The sequence below is a fragment of the Bos javanicus genome, chromosome 8 (genome assembly GCF_032452875.1).
Source record: "Bos javanicus breed banteng chromosome 8, ARS-OSU_banteng_1.0, whole genome shotgun sequence".
Lineage (NCBI taxonomy): Eukaryota > Metazoa > Chordata > Mammalia > Artiodactyla > Bovidae > Bos > Bos javanicus.
Genome location: NC_083875.1, coordinates 86,801,273 through 86,820,957, shown reverse-complemented (window position 1 = coordinate 86,820,957; position 19,685 = coordinate 86,801,273). Strand labels below are relative to the sequence as shown.

The 19,685-nt window shown below is 49.2% G+C and overlaps 1 protein-coding gene across 3 annotated transcripts in view; it reads right to left on the bottom strand.

The window, feature by feature from the left end:
* Positions 1–1,223: 1,223 nt before the first annotated feature.
* Positions 1,224–19,685, bottom strand: part of ROR2 (receptor tyrosine kinase like orphan receptor 2) — a 245,874-nt gene continuing 227,412 nt past the window's right edge. For 2 of the 3 annotated variants that reach the window (XM_061426275.1, XM_061426276.1), the window contains exons 5-9: positions 13,697–13,824; positions 9,694–10,008; positions 8,279–8,524; positions 5,057–5,259; positions 1,224–3,690 (exon numbers count right to left, since the gene is read on the bottom strand). In XM_061426275.1, the coding sequence (XP_061282259.1) occupies positions 2,245–3,690; positions 5,057–5,259; positions 8,279–8,524; positions 9,694–10,008; positions 13,697–13,824 (2,338 nt within the window). In that variant the 3' untranslated portion in view covers positions 1,224–2,244. The remainder of the gene's footprint in view (positions 3,691–5,056; positions 5,260–8,278; positions 8,525–9,693; positions 10,009–13,696; positions 13,825–19,685) is intronic. The other variant, XR_009738161.1, reaches the window with a different exon arrangement.

Below are 19,685 nucleotides of genomic sequence, written 5' to 3'. Positions count from 1 at the left end.
CACCGCCTTTACGTCTGGGTGCTGAGTGACGGGAAACTGAAGCAGCCGCTTGCCTCTCTGGCTAGGTCTGCGGACAGGGCAGCCAAAGGGCTATTTCCCATTTTTCATTCTTAGGTCTCAACGGAACAGTTAAACCATCAGGTGTACCAAATTAGAGATAAACTGAAGTTCCTCTTTCAGATCAGTGGAAATGAGAAGTAGCCCCCTGTAGCCCTGGGTTCTTCTAATATGCAATCCAGACCACACTGGCCAGGAGAGAGGCTCCAGGGGGCTCCCAGACATTCACAGGATGTACACTCAGACATGTTATTTGTTTGTGTGCATGGCTATATCCCTCAGCAGCATCATGCTAACAGAGGAGCAAGGGGTGTCCATGATGGCCTGAGGTGCCAGAGAGCCAGGGAGACCCAGGTGCTGTACTTAAGAGGCTTTCAGCATCAGGACACTTTGGACCCTTGTTAGAAATGCACTTTCTTGGCCCCAACCAGACTTGCCTAGGAGCAAGTAGGGCAGTGCTTGTTTTGTAACAAGCTCCATCGGATGTTCTGATGTATGATAAAGGCCCACTGCTCATGGATGTGAAGTGAATTCCTAGCTGAGCCTTGCTTAACCTAGGGTTGTGGACCCACTCCATTAAACATGGAAAACCACCCAGGCCACGCCAAGGTAAAGGGGACCTACCTAGGGGAGAGGGGCAGCAGGGGCCATTAGCTGGACAGCAGAAGCATCCCCAGGCCTCATCCAACCCCTCCCCTGACTGGAAGCCCTGGAGCCACTGACCCCACAGGGGTACCCTGGTCCAGGTATACCGAAACTCGGCTGGCTGCGCTGCTGACCAACGATGGAAGGCAGGCAGCTTCGGGCAGGTGGTGAAGGAGGCCTAGTCTCCTTCACTGTCTCTCCCTCCAGCCCTGCTCCAGGCCTGGGGAAGCGCCAGACTCCAGGTCTAAAAATGGCAGGGGCTTTGGGACCTCAGGAGGAGAGAGGTTTAAAACCCCAAACCATCTTCACCTCATCTGCAGTTAATCCCTGCTACAGACTTTACCAAGAAAAGCAATGCAACCTGTTCCCATCATTTATCTGCCAACGTATAATATATCCACGTTCAGATGAAGTTGCTGCTCCCGGACAAGCCCCAACTGCAGCCCAAATCATCACCATTCTGCGTCTCCATCATCCAGCAACCTCCACTGCCTCACATCCTCATGACCTGCAGAGCCGACTGAACCTTCTCTTTCGCTTTATTGGGTACACCAGGTGTGGGAGTTACAAGTGAACTCTATCCCGCGTGTCAGATGCAGTGTACTTGTGGGCCTTCTGTCACAGGAGCTCTGAAATGAACGGACCTCGCTTACATATGGTACAAACACAAGCAAACCAGAATACAATCCGGTGGTATCCCAACGTGGGTAACGTAAACAGTTAAATTACGAAGTCATCATTTTAAGCTCAAAATACTTCAATGAAAACGGCATACAAAAACCATATAAATTACATTTAAGGTCTGTACAGGATTCTAAAAAAAAATAACAATGTGCTCTGTACAATGTTGCCTCCTCTGTAACATTCCAAGGCCCCAAAACACTTTCCCTTGAATTCCAGAAAACTGGGCAAAATACACATGCAGGATAATTAAAAAATTATTTCACAAGAATACAAATTCATGTGGGTTTCTTTTAAGGCACATAACGTTTTAATACAGAACTCCCATTGCAGGAGCCCCTTCCTCATCAGACCCTGACAGGTGGCCACTTCTTGTTCCCGTTCATCTTTGGTGGGTGAGGGGAGACTGTTACCGGCAGGTGAAGGCAGCAGAGAGCAAAGCAGCCTCCTCCACCCTCAGCCTGCAGCCCAGCCGCTGGGCATCACAAATCCCAAGGTCCCAACTTGTCGCAGGCCGCTTTTTCCCAATGTTTGGACATAATCCATAGGCAGTATGGAGAGAAGATGTCACCTAATTTCCTTCAAAGCACAAGCGCTGCTCACTGATGTCGACCTCCGAGGAAATGTAGGTGGCACTGGGAGTCACCATGTGTCCTGCGGGGTTACTACCCTCGCCTGGTCAGGAGCCATTGGCCAAAAGGCCCTCCAACCAAACAGGTGGGCACAGCGCAGCTCTGTGCACAAGAGGACTGCAGAGGAGGACCTGGCACAGGGAGGCTGCCCTCCAGCTCAGCGGTTCCTGGGCTGCCCTCCACCTGAGGCCCGTGTCTGTCCGCTCAGTGCCCAATGGCCCCATGGCCCTCAGGCTTCCAGCTGGACCTCGGCCTCGCCCATCTGCAGAGTGTCGTTGTCTCCCAGCAGCTCGGTCTCAGGGACTGAGCCGTCCTCCTCCTCCTCAGCTTCCTGCACGGGGCTCTGGGCCACGTCTTCCGGGACATTCTGCGCATCCTCAGTGCCCTCCGAGAGCAGGGCTGCCCTGTCCGCCACCGATGTATTGGAAGGCGCTGTGGTGACGTACCCCGTGCTGGTGGAGCCGCTGCCGCTGTGATGGGAGCCGGGCTTGGGGACCATCTGGGCAGGCACCTGCTGCGGGGCCATCTGCATTGGGATCTGGACCGGGTAAAAGTTGGGCAGGTAGGCCCCATAGGCCGGCACCGGCTGGTACCCGTTGACCGGGATGTAGAGCTGGGGAGGGGGCACCATGGGTCTGATCTGGCCCTTCATGGGGATGAACTGGGGCTGCGGGAAGGGCTGGGCCTTCTGCTTGGGTCCCCCGTAGCGGGCGTTGCTGACGTTGCTGACCGGGCTGGTGCTCAGTGAGCTGGTCTGCGTGGCGTTGCTGGCGCCCGAGGTCTGGGCCGAACTGTTGTAGGTGGACAGGTTGCCCCAGGCGCGCAGCCGGCTGTGGATGTCCTTGAAGCGAGGCCGGCGGCTGGGGAACTCGTGCCAGCACTCGATCATCAGCGCATACACCCAGGCGGGGCAGTCGTCCGGGCAGGGCAGCACCTGCCGGCTCCGGACCATCTCCACCACGTCCTGGTTGGAGTGGCCGCAGTAGGGCTGCAGGCCATAGCTGAACACCTCCCACAGGACCACACCGTAGGACCAGATGTCCGAGTCCACTGAAAACTTGCCGTACATGATGGCCTCGGGGGACATCCAGCGGATGGGGAGCAGCGCGCTGCCCGTCAGCTTGTAGTAGTCTGCCGAGTACACTTCGCGGAAGAGCCCCAAGTCCGAGATCTTCACGGTCAGCTTGTCATACACCAGGACGTTGCGGGTGGCCAGGTCTTTGTGGACCACGTGGTGGCTGGACAGGTACTCCATGCCCGCGGCGATCTGCGCCACTACATGCACGAAGTCTGGGGGCTCCAGGGCGGACTTCACTGTGCGGTCGTCGTCTGTGCTGCCCACGTCCGAATGCGGTGAGCGCATGACCAGGAACTCGTGCAGGTCACCGTGTGGGCAATAGCTGAAGATCATGCTCAGGGGTTGGTCCTTGGTCACCACGCCCAGCAGGCAGACGATGTTGGGGTGCTGCAGCCGCGCCCGCAGCAGGGCCTCGTGCCGGAACTCCTCCCGGAGCGGACCCTCCGCTTTGTCCTTCAGTGTCTTGATGGCCACGGCCTGGGTCTGCTCACCCGGCGCCGGGCCAAACAGATGGCCTTTGTAGACCTTCCCGAACCGGCCCTCCCCAAGCTCCTCCATGAACCTCACGGTGGACAAGCTGATCTCCTTGAGTTTGGCCTGCCAAGAAGAAAAGCCCCAGTGAAACATTTCTGCCACCAAGACACCAGAAGGCAGAGCCAGACAGCTGGAGAAGGGGTCGGCTGGGGGCTCCTAGAGCCACGCCCTGGCCCACCAGGCTCAGTTTCAGCCTGCATCACACACTGCTCTCTGCTCTTAAATGTGCAGGGACTGCCTGAAACCTTCAAATGGTCCCAACCAGGCTGCAAACAATGCCGCCACCTCAAGAAAGCATCATAAAGTGTGTGGGTGAGGGTGGGTGTGTGCACGCTGAGCTCTAGCTGTCCCAGGACACCCTCTCAGCTGTGTCCCCCACTGAGGGCCTTGGCTGCTGCTCCCTGCTATGTGCCCACCAACAGGCCCAGCCGCTTCTACTCATCAGCAAGGCCCTGATGTCTATTTCTCTTGAACCCTGAGGTGTACTTCCCACGATCTGAGTCATTTTTAGAGTTCAGGCCAGCTGCTCTCCAGATGCACCTCAAAGGGCCTGTCTTGCTGCTTCCTCTTGACTAGACTCTTCATTAGATGCCACGTGACAGAGGCACCACACTGGTGAAATTGATTCAAGTCTTGCATCTCTCAGCCTCTACAACTTCCTGCCCCTTCTGTGTGCCCAGCTCTGTCCTCAGAGGCTGTCTGAACCCAGGGGAATCTGTGTCCTCACCTGCTAAACCCCCTTCCACCCTGCCACCCCCTGCAAAAATTCAGTGATGCCTGGCTACAGAACTGAATAAGTCGAGCCTCCTCCACTTCAAAGCCCAGATTGAAATGATTTTTCCCCAAAACTTGCAAGTAATGTAAATGCCCCTTCACTGAGGCTGGGTGAGCTTGGGGAAACCTTCTCCTGTGCTACACATTTCAGTTCGTTCTCACCATCCTAGGAGCCAGGTTAGGGGTGACCTGTCCCTACTACCACCTCTATAGGACTGTTGCTCTGTTCTTCCCTGAAAAACAAAACAAAGTCAGCCCAACCCCAAACTGACCAGAAAACAGGCCCTCATTCCTTAAAAACGCCATATTCGACCCTCTAGTTGTGGGGGCAATCTGAGCCCCTCTTTTGTGTGTCCTCCTGAGGGGGCAGCTGAAGCACTGCAGAATGAGGAAAGCCCATTCCCAGCCTGTGATAATAGCGCAGGTCTCTGTCGAGGCAAAACAGTGAATTCCAAACTCACCTGCCATATATTTCCTAAGGAAGCAAATGTCCCAGGATATTTTAGAGAAGAAAGGACAAAAAGAAGGCCAGTTTAAAAGAATCATGTGTTGTGAATCAAACAAATTAAGAAAGTGAGTACTGGGGGTAACCAATCTCCAGGTAGAGGTTAAGCCTGGGGGAGCAGCCTCTTTAAACAAATACTGGCACAGAGACCTGCTTGTGCTGGTTGATAAGAGGCATTTCCACATCCTGGCTGGGCGAGGCCATCAGCTGCCGCCGCTGTGGTGTAGAGGCAGAAGCCTTCTGTTTATTCCGGCACATGCAGACCAAGAAGAAAAGGCACGCGATGACAAGGGGAATGGCGATGCTTGGAACCAAGATGTACAGAATTCCCATCCTGCTGCTGTCCTGGGGACCTGTGAACAGCAAGGCATCCATGGTTTTTCTGAAAATACCCGCCCTTTTCAACTCAGAGTTCTCCACCAGCCCACTCCCACCTCCAACTAAAATATTTAAGCACTAGCAGATAGTTATGTAAGCTGCATGAAGGGACAAAATTACAAACCAAACCTCAAAAAACATTGTGTACCCCAAAATGCACACCATGTGAGGCATGACCTAGAACTCCCTGCCAGGGGAGCAACTCAGAATGCAGAGCACAAACAACGGACTCTAAAGGTCTTACGGTAGCAGTCACCACCAACACGGTGCTTCCTAACTTGAATCCTGTTGGACATGGATGCTCTGACCTTTTCATGTTGACTGAACTTGATGAGTTGACTAAACTTGATGAAACACAAGTGTCATGCTGATCCTCAGTGAAAGGAACTGGATATTGGGATTAGACATGATCCTTGACTTCATTCAACATTTTAGGGTTTTCCTCATGTTTGTACAATGAACATATATTCTTAAAAGGCAATCATTAAAAATGCACATGATTTAAAAGAGCACTGGCAGCCAACGGGTTTAACCCAACAATATGCAGCAGGGGTACACAAACTCTTGAAAAACAACAGGTAAGATGTACAAACACTGAGGCTTCAGGACGTTTTTCTTTCTTTTCTTTACTCTCTCTCTTTTTTTCCCCTCTCTCTCTCTTTTTTCCCCTCTATGGTGAAGAGCAATGCACAGTCTACCCCTACAGGACTCACAGAAAGCACAGAGGGCATTGGGCCGCAAGGCTGAAGCACCTCGGTGCTGCCCTCTGAGGGAGAGTTAAGGCTTCTTCTCTGTGATGCGGAAGCATGTTTTCCAAAGCCCCGCCCCGAATGCCCCCAGCAGTTTTCATCTTAACCTTGTGAATAATTACACGGGAACTTGGGCTTCCCTATAACCAGTGGCAATGAGCTTTCCATCAGAAAGCAAACAAGTGGTTTCTGGTCCACATGGTCCCTTAAAGAGCTAACTCAGTTCTAAAAATCACCACTATCACCAGCACTGTCCCAAACCCAGTCTTGTTCCCTTGTCTCCAAAAGAAGATAAAAATCAAATACAACCACCCACAAAACCCTCCTGGTCCCACTCTGGAGGCAGATGTTCTCAAAGCCTCAGGGGCAGTGGAGATTCTGGGTCATTTTTCCTAATTAAGGTCTAGGAGGGAAATTTCATGATCCTTAAGCCAAGATGAGATGTGAGCACTATCCATAGTTTTGTATATCCATTTATTTTATCATTATCTTTAAAAAATCACTAACAGAATACACGCTTATTAATAATTATAGTATTAGAGAAAATTGAATATTCTTAATAGGTAATTTGGAAATGGCAATCCACTCTAATATTCTTGACTGGAAAATTCCATGGGCAGAGGAGCCTGGCACTACAGTCCACTGGGTCACGTCAGACACAACTGAGCACGCACACTTTTCACTTCATACCATCGCTAACAGGTTGGTATTCACTTATTTTTTGATGTATATATTTAAGTTGAACATGAAATAATATTCATGAATAAACCAATATTCAACTAATTTGAAATAAAAGAAGCAGCTCATACAGTTTTTAAGAATAGAATTTAAATAGAGCTCATTTAAAATAGAATCATATCATCCATATTTTCCTGCTCCTGGTTTTGTGGTTAGAATAATATACTAGACCAGAAGGGCTTCCCTGGTGGCTCAGTGGTAAAGAATCTGCCTGCCAATGCAGGAGATGCAAGTTCGTTCCCTGGGTTGGGAAGATTGCCTGGAGGAGGAAATGGCAGCCCATTCCAGTATTTTTGCCTGGGAAATATCATGGACAGAGGAACCTGGCGGGCTACAGTCCTGGGGTCACAAAAGAGTTGAACGCAAATTAGCAACTAAGCAACAACAACACAATATACCAGACTATGTTTCTTGAAGAACACACAGTGCCAGCCATTCATCAAGAACTGCACACTGTCCCTCGGCACAGATGAACTGCTGCCTCGTCCCCTGTTGGTGAACAACTGCCTGTTTATTTAGCTCTCAGAAGTGATTCTGCAACAAATACCCTTGCATTTCTGCCCATTTCAGTGCAAATATTTCTGCAAAGTAAAATTCCTGTGGCATTGCCAGAGGAAAGAACATACAAATTTCTTTATCTCTTGTTTAAATTTTAATTACAAAAATAATAACTGCTCACTGTAAAAACATCTTGCAAGTATGCTAAGTCACTTCAGTCATGTCCAACTCTTTGAGACTGTGGCCCGCCAGGCTCCTCTGTCCATGGGATTCTCCAGGTAAGAATGCTGGAGTGGGTTGCCATTTCCTTCTCCAGGGGATCTTCCCAACCCAGAAACTGAACCCACATCCCCTGTGGCTCCTGAGTTGGCAGGCGGATTCTTTACCACTGAACCACCTGGCAAGCCCAGAGATAACGACGTCTGTAAAATTTGCTACCATGAACTACACACTTTTCTTCTAGTCATAATTTAAGAGAGAAACTTCGGGGAAAACAAGAGATTTAAGTTCTATTTTCTCCTCACTCTGCTAAGTCTACGTGAAACAGTTGAGCAGAGTGGGAGGTGAGGGAGGAGGGACAGGAGGGCTGCGCCCCAAGCACGGATGCTGGTCTCAGAAGCTGGTTGTAATTGTAATGGGAAGCATTTTCACTAACAGTGGGAAATGCTTGACAGTGTTCATTGAGAAACAAGATGCCAAACTGAATATCCCAGGACCACACATGGAATGACGGAAGGGCCCCCAAATGTAAACAGCAGTCTCTGCTGAGTGGTGGAACTAGAGGTGATTTGCACATTCTTCTTTAGTTTTTTTTTTCTTCTATAATTTAAAAAGGCCTGTAATGACCAGGTATTACTTTTATAACCAGCCACAACTTTACATAAAACAAATAATCATGGTGGTGAAACACGGTGGGTGGGGGAACCCCAGAGCTACCAGCCTCCTGGTACAATGTCATCACAAAGTACACCCCCCAGTCAACATTTTAAAAAAAAGAGAGAATACATACTACAAGAGGGTACGTCACACAGTTCCATGCGTACGTTTTTATTCTGCGTGAAGCACCAGGGGCCTTCCATCTGCCCTCCGGGGTTCCGGCAGTAGGCATGCCCCCCTCCGAGCTCCGGGAAGTCGGTGCTTGTCAGGTGGTGGCTGTGGGGGTGCTGCAGGGCCCACGGCTGGCACTGGTGCCCCGACTTGGTGGTGCTCGCCGTCCCTCTGTAATCCGTGCCTGAGCCATTGTAGCACTGATGGTCTGAGAGAGAAGGTTTGTCAGGAGGCCCGAAAGTTAAGAGGAAGCAGCCCTCTTCTGTGGGTCCAAGGAGCACCTGTCTTCAACTATTCCAAAAAGGAATAACCAAACCACCTCGCCAAATCGGAATTTCCAAAAGACCAAGGGATTGGAGGTAACTTCCAAGAAAAGAAGTCCTCAAGCCCACAAATTAAATGGATGGATGCACCAGGGACATATGTGGGGAAGAACCTGGTCAGAAGTTTATGACCCTGAAATAGCAGGCACCCCCCCTCTACAATGACGATGTCAACCCTAACCTCACGTTCACTTGCATTAGAAACAAAACCAAACTATACAGGAGGGATGAGAAACTTCCAGACCTGGCCCCCAAACTCAGTGAGGACGGGGCTCAGCCTGCTGTGAGCAGAGCCCCAGCCCCCCTGGGAGCCCACTCCACTCCCAGGGGAGACCCAGGGTCACTTTGAGTCACACCTGGCATGTGTGTTTGTTGAATACCAGTTACACTGTGCTTGTTGTGTGCAGGCACTGTGTTAAGAACTCTCTAAATATTAACTCATTTAATCTTCATTCCAGCTCCTGAGGTCAGTAGTTATTATCATGGTGTAATAGGAGGAAACTGATATTTAAGCAACTTGCCAGGAGGTTCATGATGTCAGCTGAGGTGCCAGGCTTTGGCTGGTGCAGTGGGTCTGGAGACCAGGCTCTGGCCACCTGGTGAGGAGCCCTGCTGCTCTAGGGAACTCCAGCCTCACCAAGGAAGTGAATATTTCCCAAGTCTGGGAGGAAGTCGACCTCTTTTCTGGGTCGGCTCCTCTCAAGGAGCACCATCATCCTCAGTCAGATGCTGAGAGATGCTTGTGCACCACAGGGAAGGCTTGGAAGGGGGCTGTTTTCCCCTAAGCTCCTTTCTTGGCGGTAGGCCCAGAGTCCTCCTGTCTTGGAGAAGCTAAGTGTGCGGCTCACTGGGGTAGAGTGACTTACTGGGGATCCACAGACAGGCAGCGTCAGGAGGGCTGTGCGCTGGCAACTAGATGACAGGGAGTCTGCACCCAGGGGCTGCCCTACCGGAATGGAGCGGGTCTGTGGGACTTTCCTGGACGGCTGGAATGGGGTCCCCAGGTTCTAAGAGGCAGGACCCAGGTCCTGGGGGAGGACGCGTGGGGACTCACAGCGGCCCAGCCTCTCGGCTGGGATGCCAATGCGCATGCAGTTGGCGGCGTCGGGGCTCTCAGGCATGGGCAGAGCCTCGCACTTGGGCAGCTGCAGCCGCATGAGGATGAGCGGGTTGGAGCGCGCGATCGTGTACTCCTGGCGGCACAGGTCGCTCTCCAGCACCTCGCACTCGTCCCGGCACAGTTCGCGCGGCTTGGGCGCCCGGGAGCGCGCGTCGCACAGCGGGAACACGAAGTGGCAGAAGGACGGGATGGCGAACTGCGAGCACTGGTCTGACAGGTGTGTGGAGGTGCCGATCATGGTGAAGGCGGCTGCGGAGGAGGCGAGGTCAGAGTTAGGGTGGGGTGGGTCCTGCTTCGGGGCAAACACCCTGCATGGCCACCCCTGCCCAGCGCCCCTGGTCCCATCTTCGGTCCAGGCCCTCGACCCTGCCCGGCACCCTGGCCCCCATCTCTCATCTGTGCCCCACCCCCAGCCCTCTGGCTTGCCTTCTGCTGGCCCAGAGTGGCTCTCAGGAGAGCAGCACCCCAGGGAGCACATGGGCCGCCCAGATTTGCAACTGACACAGAAAGGCCCTGGTCCTAGGGCTTCCCTTACGAACATCAAAAATGAAACAAGAAAGGAGGAAAACCAGGCCACAGATCTCATCCACCTAGATACTACTTCCAAGGCAGAAAGATTCTGATACCAGACCCCAAACCACTGCCTAAGGTCCTGTTATGAACCGGCTGTGCCAGTTGGTGGTAGGCGAAGCCACGGGCTGAGTGGCTTCTAGAAGGAGAGGTTGGAGAAGAGGCATAAGGTCGGAGCTTTGGTCTTCCTGACATCTTGGAGCCTGCGTGCAGAAGGGAGGCCTGGCCAAGGAGTGGACGACCCAGGGTATGAACACAGAGAGCCAGAAAGATGAACGATCAGCCCTGTGACCTGCGGCCCAAGAAGGAGTCCGTGACAATGGGAGTGGACAGTGGGGATTCCTTCCGGTGGAGTCTGGGGAGAGCCCAGAAACAACCAGAGGAGGTTCAAAGCGGGGAGAGTGGCAGGGCTTTGTGAAGGAGAGCAGAGAAGCAAGCCATCACAGGAGTGTCTGGAGCCCGGGTCTGCTGGCTTGCTTTTAGGGGCAAAACATCACAGGTTGGGGCTTGATGGGAAGAACTGACACCTGCATGGACAAAGGAAAGGGGTGGGGGCTGCAGAGACCAAGTCTGGGCAGGTGGATGGGAGCAGAGTTACCAGTGGCAGGAGGGAAGGTGTGCACTCCAGGGCCCTCTCCTCCAGGTTGTGGCAGTCAGCACTCAAAGGAAAGCATCAGCTGCCCCATCTGTGCCCACCCCACTTTGACCTGTGTAGGACCTGATTATAAGGATCTGACCCTGGCCAGCTAGAGAAAGAGAGGTTCCTGTGCCTACACTCCCTGCTGAGAGAAGGCGAGAGAACCTAGAGAGGTTGGAATTTGGTCCTTGGGACACTTCAGCTTCACCCATCACCTGTAGTGCCGTGCCTAGTGCGGCCAGCAGGTGGCACTGCTGGCACCCATTTCCCTCCAAAGACCCAGCAAGGTACCCATGGCTGGCACTGGGTTAGGTGAGCTGGCATGGGAGCCCGGTTCTGGTCCAGCCCTTTCATTTACCACAGGACTGGCAGTCACTCAGTCCTTTCTGTACCTGGGTCTCTATCTGTCAAGTGATTTGTTGAGGCCACACTTTGGGAAATGGAAACCCATGTGGAGCCTATAAAATAGCGCAGGAGGTAAACAGCCCCTTTGGTCCGGGGGGCGCTGGTAATAGGCTGTCTCCATGCACCGCACGCAGCACTGGCTGCTGGGAACTCTGTAGCGTGTTTGTCATGTCATCCTTAGCCTTCCGTCCCTTCTGGCCAATATTAAAATTGCGGAACAGACAGGTAAGAGGTTGAGGTGCAGGGTCTCTTAGGGTTGGCTGGCGAACAGGGTTTGAACCCAGTTCAGTCTCCTCATGTGAGCTGACAACTGACTACCAGAAGATCTGTCACCAATTTTGGCCTCTACCCCCAGGCAGCGAAAGGCCTAAGAAAGCCAGAGGTGGCATCACTTTGGGGATATCGACTAAGAGGATGTGAAGGCCGCCCCTTACAGGACTGCTCCTCTCCCCGTCCCAGAGCCCATCACATGAGGACTTATTTCTGAAAGATGGTTCTAGGCATCACAGAGAGCCAACAACCCATGTACTTGTTTTTGTTTACATCCAACACATCACTTTGATGGTTCTGGGGCTCATTTCTGGGAAGCTTCCAGTGTCCCTGGAACTCATTCTGACAAGCATTCTCTTCAAACAGACTGTCTCCACAACCAACATAGTTTCTAAACCATCAGTCAGTCTAGAGCAACTTCACATTTACATTTTCAAAAATACACAAATCTAGAGAACCCTCCTTCTAAACTTTTATCTTTAAAAAAAATGCTATAGCATGAGTCTGCTTAGATATCTGAGTTGTTATCCTTTAAACTTCCTGAAGAGACAACGGAGAGACAGCCCTGTGACTTGAATCAGTGTTTGCTAATTAGTGGGATACACAATTAATTCTGGAGTCTGTGGCTGGTATTTTAAACGATGATGAGAATGGAACAGAGGATGTCAGAGTGCATGGTTTATATTAAGGCTGGAACCAAGTTTTTTCATTAATGAAATAAAACTGAAGGGAAAAATTAGCTTGCACTGCCTTTGTTAAAGCAAATGTTGTTTCCTGTAACCCATTTCAGTTCTATGAAGCAGATATATATGGATACTAAGTCACGATGTAAAATATACTTTATACTATGGGTTGTGATCATAAAGTTCAAGAAGTTCTGCTTTAAATGGCATAGGGAGCTTTTCCAATGAGAGATACAAACAAGTTCAAAACATGTGCCCACTGGACCATTACAGCACCTTCCAGGATCTCGGAGTCCCATAACTGCCCTTCCATTTCTCACTGGACACCTGACCGTGTCCTCAGGGGTCTCTGTAGCCATGGGCCAGGCAGGTTAGACCTTAGACCCTCCAGACTGAGGGTGAAAGACAAAGCCAGGGTCAAATTGGACTTAGAAGAACATTCAGTGACACCTGCATGAGTTTCTACCTGGGGTCCTCCTTTGTACCCTTACAGGGCAGTGCTTTGCCAGCCCCTCTGCAAATCCCTCCAGAATCTCCAGGGAGCCCACATCAGGGATCAGCCTGGGTCAAGAATCACTGTGCAGAGAACCTAGTTCAACTGGGACACCTGCCATCTTCACCAGATTCTCCTTAGAGTCTAAGGAGAAAATGTGGGGGTTTGTGAGGGAGCAGAGCCGTGGTGGGGAGGGCTTTTCAGAGTCTTGGTTTAATTCATTTTCTCACTTCTTAAGGAGTTTCCCCCAGGAAGTTCTTAACATCAACTTCTTATATGACGGAAAACGAGCATGTTCACTCCTAAAGGATCTGAACCACTTTTCATACGGGGGGGAGGGGGGCAGGTAACCAAAGACCTGACTGTGCCCAGAAACCAAGGGCCGATGGGGGTCTGAGTTCACTGCAATGTCCCTAGGGTACAGCTGATGGCCTGGAACCTCTGTCCCCAATACCTAAAATCTGGCCCAGGTACTTTGTACCCAAGCCAGGATCCTTGTAACTCTGAGAAGGCACAAGAGCTAGGAAAGGCAGAACCGAGACTGAACATCACAAGTGCTGGCCTGGCCGTGTGGCTAGTGGAGGGAAACAAGACGGCGCAGGGCTTGGGAACCGCTCGCCTGACTGCAGTCAGCACGTTGGTCCACTCCAAGCAGACTGCGCTTGCTAATTTGCATATACAAAGAGGAATATTTTAGGATAAACTGCAACCACTTCTGATAAAGGCCTCTGATTTTCTCTTGCAGGAGACATGGCACAAGGATTCACTGGCCATGGCTGTAAGGGACAAAATACACAAATGAGACTGAAAACACACCAGCGGGGCGACAGGCAGCTGCATGCATACTCAGTGTCTCAGAACAAAGGACTGCACTCCTACCTGTGATTCGGTTTTCAATCTCCCCCTGCATCTGAAGAGAGTCCACGTAAATGGTCCGGTTCCCAATGAAACGCGCACAGGCAATTCCCCGGTAAGGCTGGCAGAATCCATCCTCATGGTAGTCATCTCTGGGAAAAACACACGATCCGTGAGCACACTGAAATTATCCCCAAGGATTTTTTTTTTCTTGTTAAATCCAGCATCTGGTGAGCTAGCCATCTTGTCCCTTGGCATCTACCTGAATGCACTGAAAACTTCTGTCCAAACAAAAATCTATGTGTGTGTGTTCAGTCATGTCTGACTCTTTTCAACTCCATGGACTGTAGCCTGCCAGGCTCCTCTGTCCATGGGATTTCCAAGGCAAGACTATTGGAGTGGGTTGCCATTTCCTATTCCAGGGGATCTTCCCAACTCAAGGATTGAACCCATATCTCTGTGTCTCTTGCATTGGCAGGTAGATTCTTTACTACTGCACCATCTGGGAAGCCCACAAAAACACACACACAGACATTTATAGCAGCTTAATCCATAACTGCCAAAACTTGGAAGCAACCAAAATGTCCATAGTGAACGAATAAACTATGGCACATCCAGGCAATAGAATATTACTCAGCCCTGAAAAGAAAAGAGCGATCAAGAAAAGATATGAAAAAAAAAAAAAAAACATGGAGGCAACTTAAATGCATGTTACTAAATGAATGAAGTCAGTCTGAATTGGCTGCATGCATACTGTATGATCCCAATTCTATGACATTCTAGAAGAAGCAAAATTATGGAGCAGTAAGAACATAGATGAATGCCAAAGGGTTGGTGGTGGGGGTTGGTGAATAGGAAAACAGGAGATTTTTAGGGCAGTGGATCTACTCTGAATGATACTTTAATGATGGATACATGTTATTATACATTCGTGCAAACCAGAGAACATGCAACACCAAGAGTGAATGAAGCTTATCGTAAATCATGCTGCTACGGCTCAGCCACTTCAGTCATGTCCGACTCTTTGTAACCCCATGGACTATAGCCTGGCCAGGCTCCTCTGTCCATGGGATTCTCCAGGCAAGAATACTGGAGTGGGTTGCCAGGCCCACCTCCAGGGGATCCTCCTGACTTCAGTTAATAATAATGTATCAATACTGACTGGTTTACAGCTGTGGTGTTGGAGAAGACTCTTGAGAGTCCCTTGGACTGCAAGGAGATTCAACCAGTCCATCCTAAAGGAAATCAGTCCTGAATATTCATTGGAAGGACTGATGTTGAAGCTGAAACTCCAATACTTTGGCCACCTGATGCGAAAAGCTGACTCATTTGAAAAGACCCTGATGCTGGGAAAGATTGAAGGCAGGAGGAGAAGGGGATGACAGAGGATGAGATGGTTGGATGGCATCACTGACTCAATGGACATGAGTTTGAGTAAACTCTGGGAGTTGGTGATGGACAGGGAAGCCTGGCGTGCTGCAGTCCATGGGGTCGCAAAGAGCCGGACATGACTGAGCAACTGAACTGAACTGAACTGGCTTATAAACTGTAACAAATGCACCATACTAACACAAGACATCACTGATAGCGAAAATTGTATGTGGAGATGGGGGGAATGAGTACCTGAGCTTTCTCTATACTTTCTGTTCAATTTTTCTGTGAACCTAAAATTGACCTAAACTATAGAGCTTATTCATAAAAAAAAAAAAAATCAGCATCTCTAAGGCAGGGTGAGGGGGGGGGAATGGAACTAGTTGAGTATGAAGGACTAGTTGAGTATGAAAGATGGATTGAAAAACATGAAGCATACACATAGGTATGTACATGTTCATGCCTATGTTCAAATACACACAGAATATTAACAGTCGATGTGTTCCGTCTTGGTCTTAAACTACATTGGAAACATTACACCTCTATTAACTTCCATTGTTTGCAAGCAAGGCTTCTATGAAGATGATGACCATTTGGAAACTGTGTTCTACTATTAAGCGATAGGAGAGAATTCTTTCAAATGGAGAAAGGCAATGGAGAGGATGCCAAAGAGGCAGGCAGACCTCAAAGAGTTTGTACAGTCAGAAGTGCTCATTACATGACAGAGGAGTGACCTCATCATTGCTCCACAGCACAGACCATGTGTACAAATATGGGGGACACAGAAGGAAACTCTCACAAGCACAGCCCTCCCTCTTGCCCCACAGTCCAACCTTCCCAGCCTGGAGGGAATAGCTTGTACACGTCCCTTTGGAGTCTGTGCTAAATTGTTTTCAGTAAAACCTGTTAGTCCTGCCTTTGGCCGATGACGTCAGTCATTCTAAGCAGATAGATGCTTTTTAAAGTGACCCCGAGGATGCTCCAAGGAGACAGTAAAAGTGGGCTAAAGCACATATATCAGGGCTGCCGTCCACTGTGGAGCACATGGGGTGTTGTGCTCCCACAACAAGCTTCAGCAGGAGCCTCAGGCCTGTAATCTGCTTGCTTTCCAGCAAATCTGCAACCTGCCATAAGCCCCCCACCTGTCATCCACCCTACATTGATTTAAACCATCCCCCAGTGAAATCTGGGTTGTGTCCAAATTCACCAAATGGACTTAAGAATCCCTATCTTAGCTTTCTCACAAATGGAAACTCCGGACGCTTGTGACAGTGGAGACAATGGGTCTGGCAGGACACAGTCTCTTCAGCCGCCTCTGGCTCTCTCCCTCGTTTGCTGTCTTCCTGGCCCCTGAAGAAAATCTCTTTTTCAAAGAAAAGAACTTGGAGCCATAAATAATCTAAAACAGGCGATTCTGGTGTCAGTGAGAGCCGGGTGCCCTTTCTTTCAAGCTCATGGGCCATTATTTCTTTGGGTCAAGAATTCCTTAAACATCGTTTAAATAGGCAAGCACATGTGCTAACAATACACACCCAACCCACCTCTCTCTCTCTCTTTGTGAGCTGGCGTTAACTGCTGATTAAACTAAAACTAATGCCTACACTTGCCAAATAAAGAAACACAAGTACAAGTCAACTTTGCCCTGGTGTTCGAGTTCCATGTCACCGTTTGCAGACTGGGTTAAGGGCACTTGCCTGCTATGCCAGGAGAAGCATTAAGATGTGCATTTTCTTATTAACGTCAGCTCTACAGAGGATCGGAGAAGGCAATGGCACCCCACTCCAGTACTCTTGCCTGGAAAATCCCATGGATGGAGGAGCCTGGTAGGCTGCAGCCCATGGGGTCGCTAAGAGTCGGACACGACTGAGCGACTTCACTTTCACTTTTCACTTTCTTGCCTTGGAGAAGGAAATGGCAACCCATTCCAGCGTTCTTGCCTGGAGAATCCCAGGGACGGGGAGCCTGGTGGGCTGCCGTCTATGGGGTCGCACAGAGTCGGACACGACTGAAGTGACTTAGCAGCAGCAGCAGCAGCTACAGAGGATACGAGATTTTATTCAGTTGGTCCCTTGGGTGACCCCACAAGAACGAGTCTTTTCCTTTCTCTGCCTCAAGAGTCAGGGACTAGAAAGCCTGGTCTATCACTGTGGGCTTCTCTTTGGCCACTGGTCACGTGCCCACAAGATTGGGGAAGCAACAAGGGTACAGGCAAGACACACTGAGACGGGGCTTAAGGGCATCACACTGGGACCACAGCCCCCTTATTTTTTTTTTTTTTTTATTTTTTAACTTTACAATATTGTATTGGTTTTGCCATATATCAACATGAATCTGCCACAGGTATTCACGTGTTCCCCATCCTGAACCCTCCTCCCTCCTCCCTCCCCGTACCATCCCTCTGGGTCGTCCCAGTGCACCAGCCCGGAGCATCTAGTATCGTGCATTGAACCTGGACTGGTGACTCATTTCATACATGATATTATACAAGTTTCAATACCATTCTCTCAAATCATCCCACCCTCTCCCTCTCCCACAGAGTCCAAAAGACTGTTCTATACATCAGTGTCTCTTTTGCTGTCTCGTATACAGGGTTATTGTTACCATCTTTCTAAATTCCATATATATGCATTAGTATACTGGATTGGTGTATTTCTTTCTGGCTTACTTCACTCTGTATAATAGGCTCCAGTTTCATCCACCTCACTAGAACTGATTCAAATGTATTCTTTTTAATGGCTGAGTAATACTCCATTATGTATATGTACCACAGCTTTCTTATCCATTCATCTGCTGATGGACATCTAGGTTGCTTCCATGTCCTGGCTATTATAAACAGTGCTGCAATGAACAGTAGGGTACACGTGTCTCTTTCAATTCTGGTTTCCTCAGTGTGTATGCCCAGCAGTGGGATTGCTGGGTCATAAGGCAGTTCTATTTCCAGTTTTTTAAGGAATCTCCACACTGTTCTCCATAGTGGCTGTACTAGTTTGCATTCCCACCAACAGTGTAAGAGGGTTCCCTTTTCTCCACACCCTCTCCAGCATTTATTTCTTGTAGATTTTTGGATCGCAGCCATTCTGACTGGTCCCCTTATTTCCGTGGGCTTCTAATCTGAATTTTAGAGAACATCCAGAAACACAAACAGAAACGTTTGGACAGTGACATCCCCCAGGCTTCTGAATTTTGGGAGAACAAGTGAGAATTACTTGTAGGTCTCAAACAGTTCTGTCTTATTTTTACCTGGCATTGTTTGGGTCCTCTGAAGAGTGACAGAGCTGCAGAAAGGCTGTAAAACCGGTCATTCAGAGACCAAAGAAAAGTGCTGACACAGAAGCTGTCTTCTGTAAAATCCCTTAAACCACACCAGTGAAACAAGCATGCTCACCAAATCTCAGAACGTCAATATGATAGAAACTCAGTTTTGGAAATCTCCTTCTTTCCTGATGCCACCAGGCACTAATAGCACAGATGAAGAGGAAACCTTTATAGCAACAAGTTCATAGTAGAGGAAGAGAGAGACAGAAATAACTACAATCTTAGGTTAAAAAAAAAAGCTACGGGAAGGGAGTTGGAGATTGGGAAGAAAAAGAAAAAGGAATCATTATACTGTGATAGAAAAGGCTTCTTCACAAAGGGATTAGGAGATGGTGGGCCACTTCAGCACCTTCCCTGTAATGGTACCTGCTAGAAACAAAAACTGGTTTGAAGAAAAGCTTACAAAAATTCCTTGTTATAAACAATGAATAATCTTTAAAGGAAAGTATGGCAACCCACTCCAGTACTCTTGCCTGGAAAATCCCATGGACGGAGGAGCCTGGTGGGCTACAGTCCATGGAGTCTCAAAGAGTCGGGCACAACTGAGCGACTTCACTTTCACTTTTCACTTTCATGCATTGGAGAAGGAAATGGCAACCCACTCCAGTAGTCTTGCCTGGAGAATCCCAGGGACAGAGGAGCCTGGTGGGCTGCTGTCTATGGGGTCGCACAGGGTCAGACACGACTGAAGCGACTTAGCAGCAGCTGCAGCAGGCTCCTTTGAGGTTGAAAAGTAATCAATACCAAAACTCAAAAGTAGTTACAAATTGTGTAGGAAGGTAACTTTTCCCCCCAATTTTTTTTGTTAAAACTGGTTAAATAATTTCATAATTGTTACTGTTATTATGAGAAGGTCTGTTTGTCTGTGATAAATAGGCTTCCTGCTTGAGGAAAGCAGAGGAAGCGACATCTTTAACAAAAATGGATCCTAAACTCCATAAGCTTCAGATGACCTGCTAGTAACCTAGTAAGTTGATGTAACAAAACACTTTTCAGAAGGAGATGACAAAATCTAGAGTATAAACCACAATGTCTGGTGTACAATAAAAAATCACCTGTGAACGCATGTGAGGAGACAAGAAAATATAACCTATGGTCAAGAGAAACAAACCCAGATGTTAGACTTAGAAGACCAGGACTTTAAGGAACCAAAAGTATGGTAAACAATGTACAAAAGAAAGTATAATGAAGATATTAGTAATCTCAGGAGAGATGGAAACTGTAAAAGAATCAACTAGAAGAACTAAAACATATAATCTCCAATAAAACATTTATGGTATGATACTAACAACAGATTGGATAAAATTAGAAAAAAAATTGGTCAATT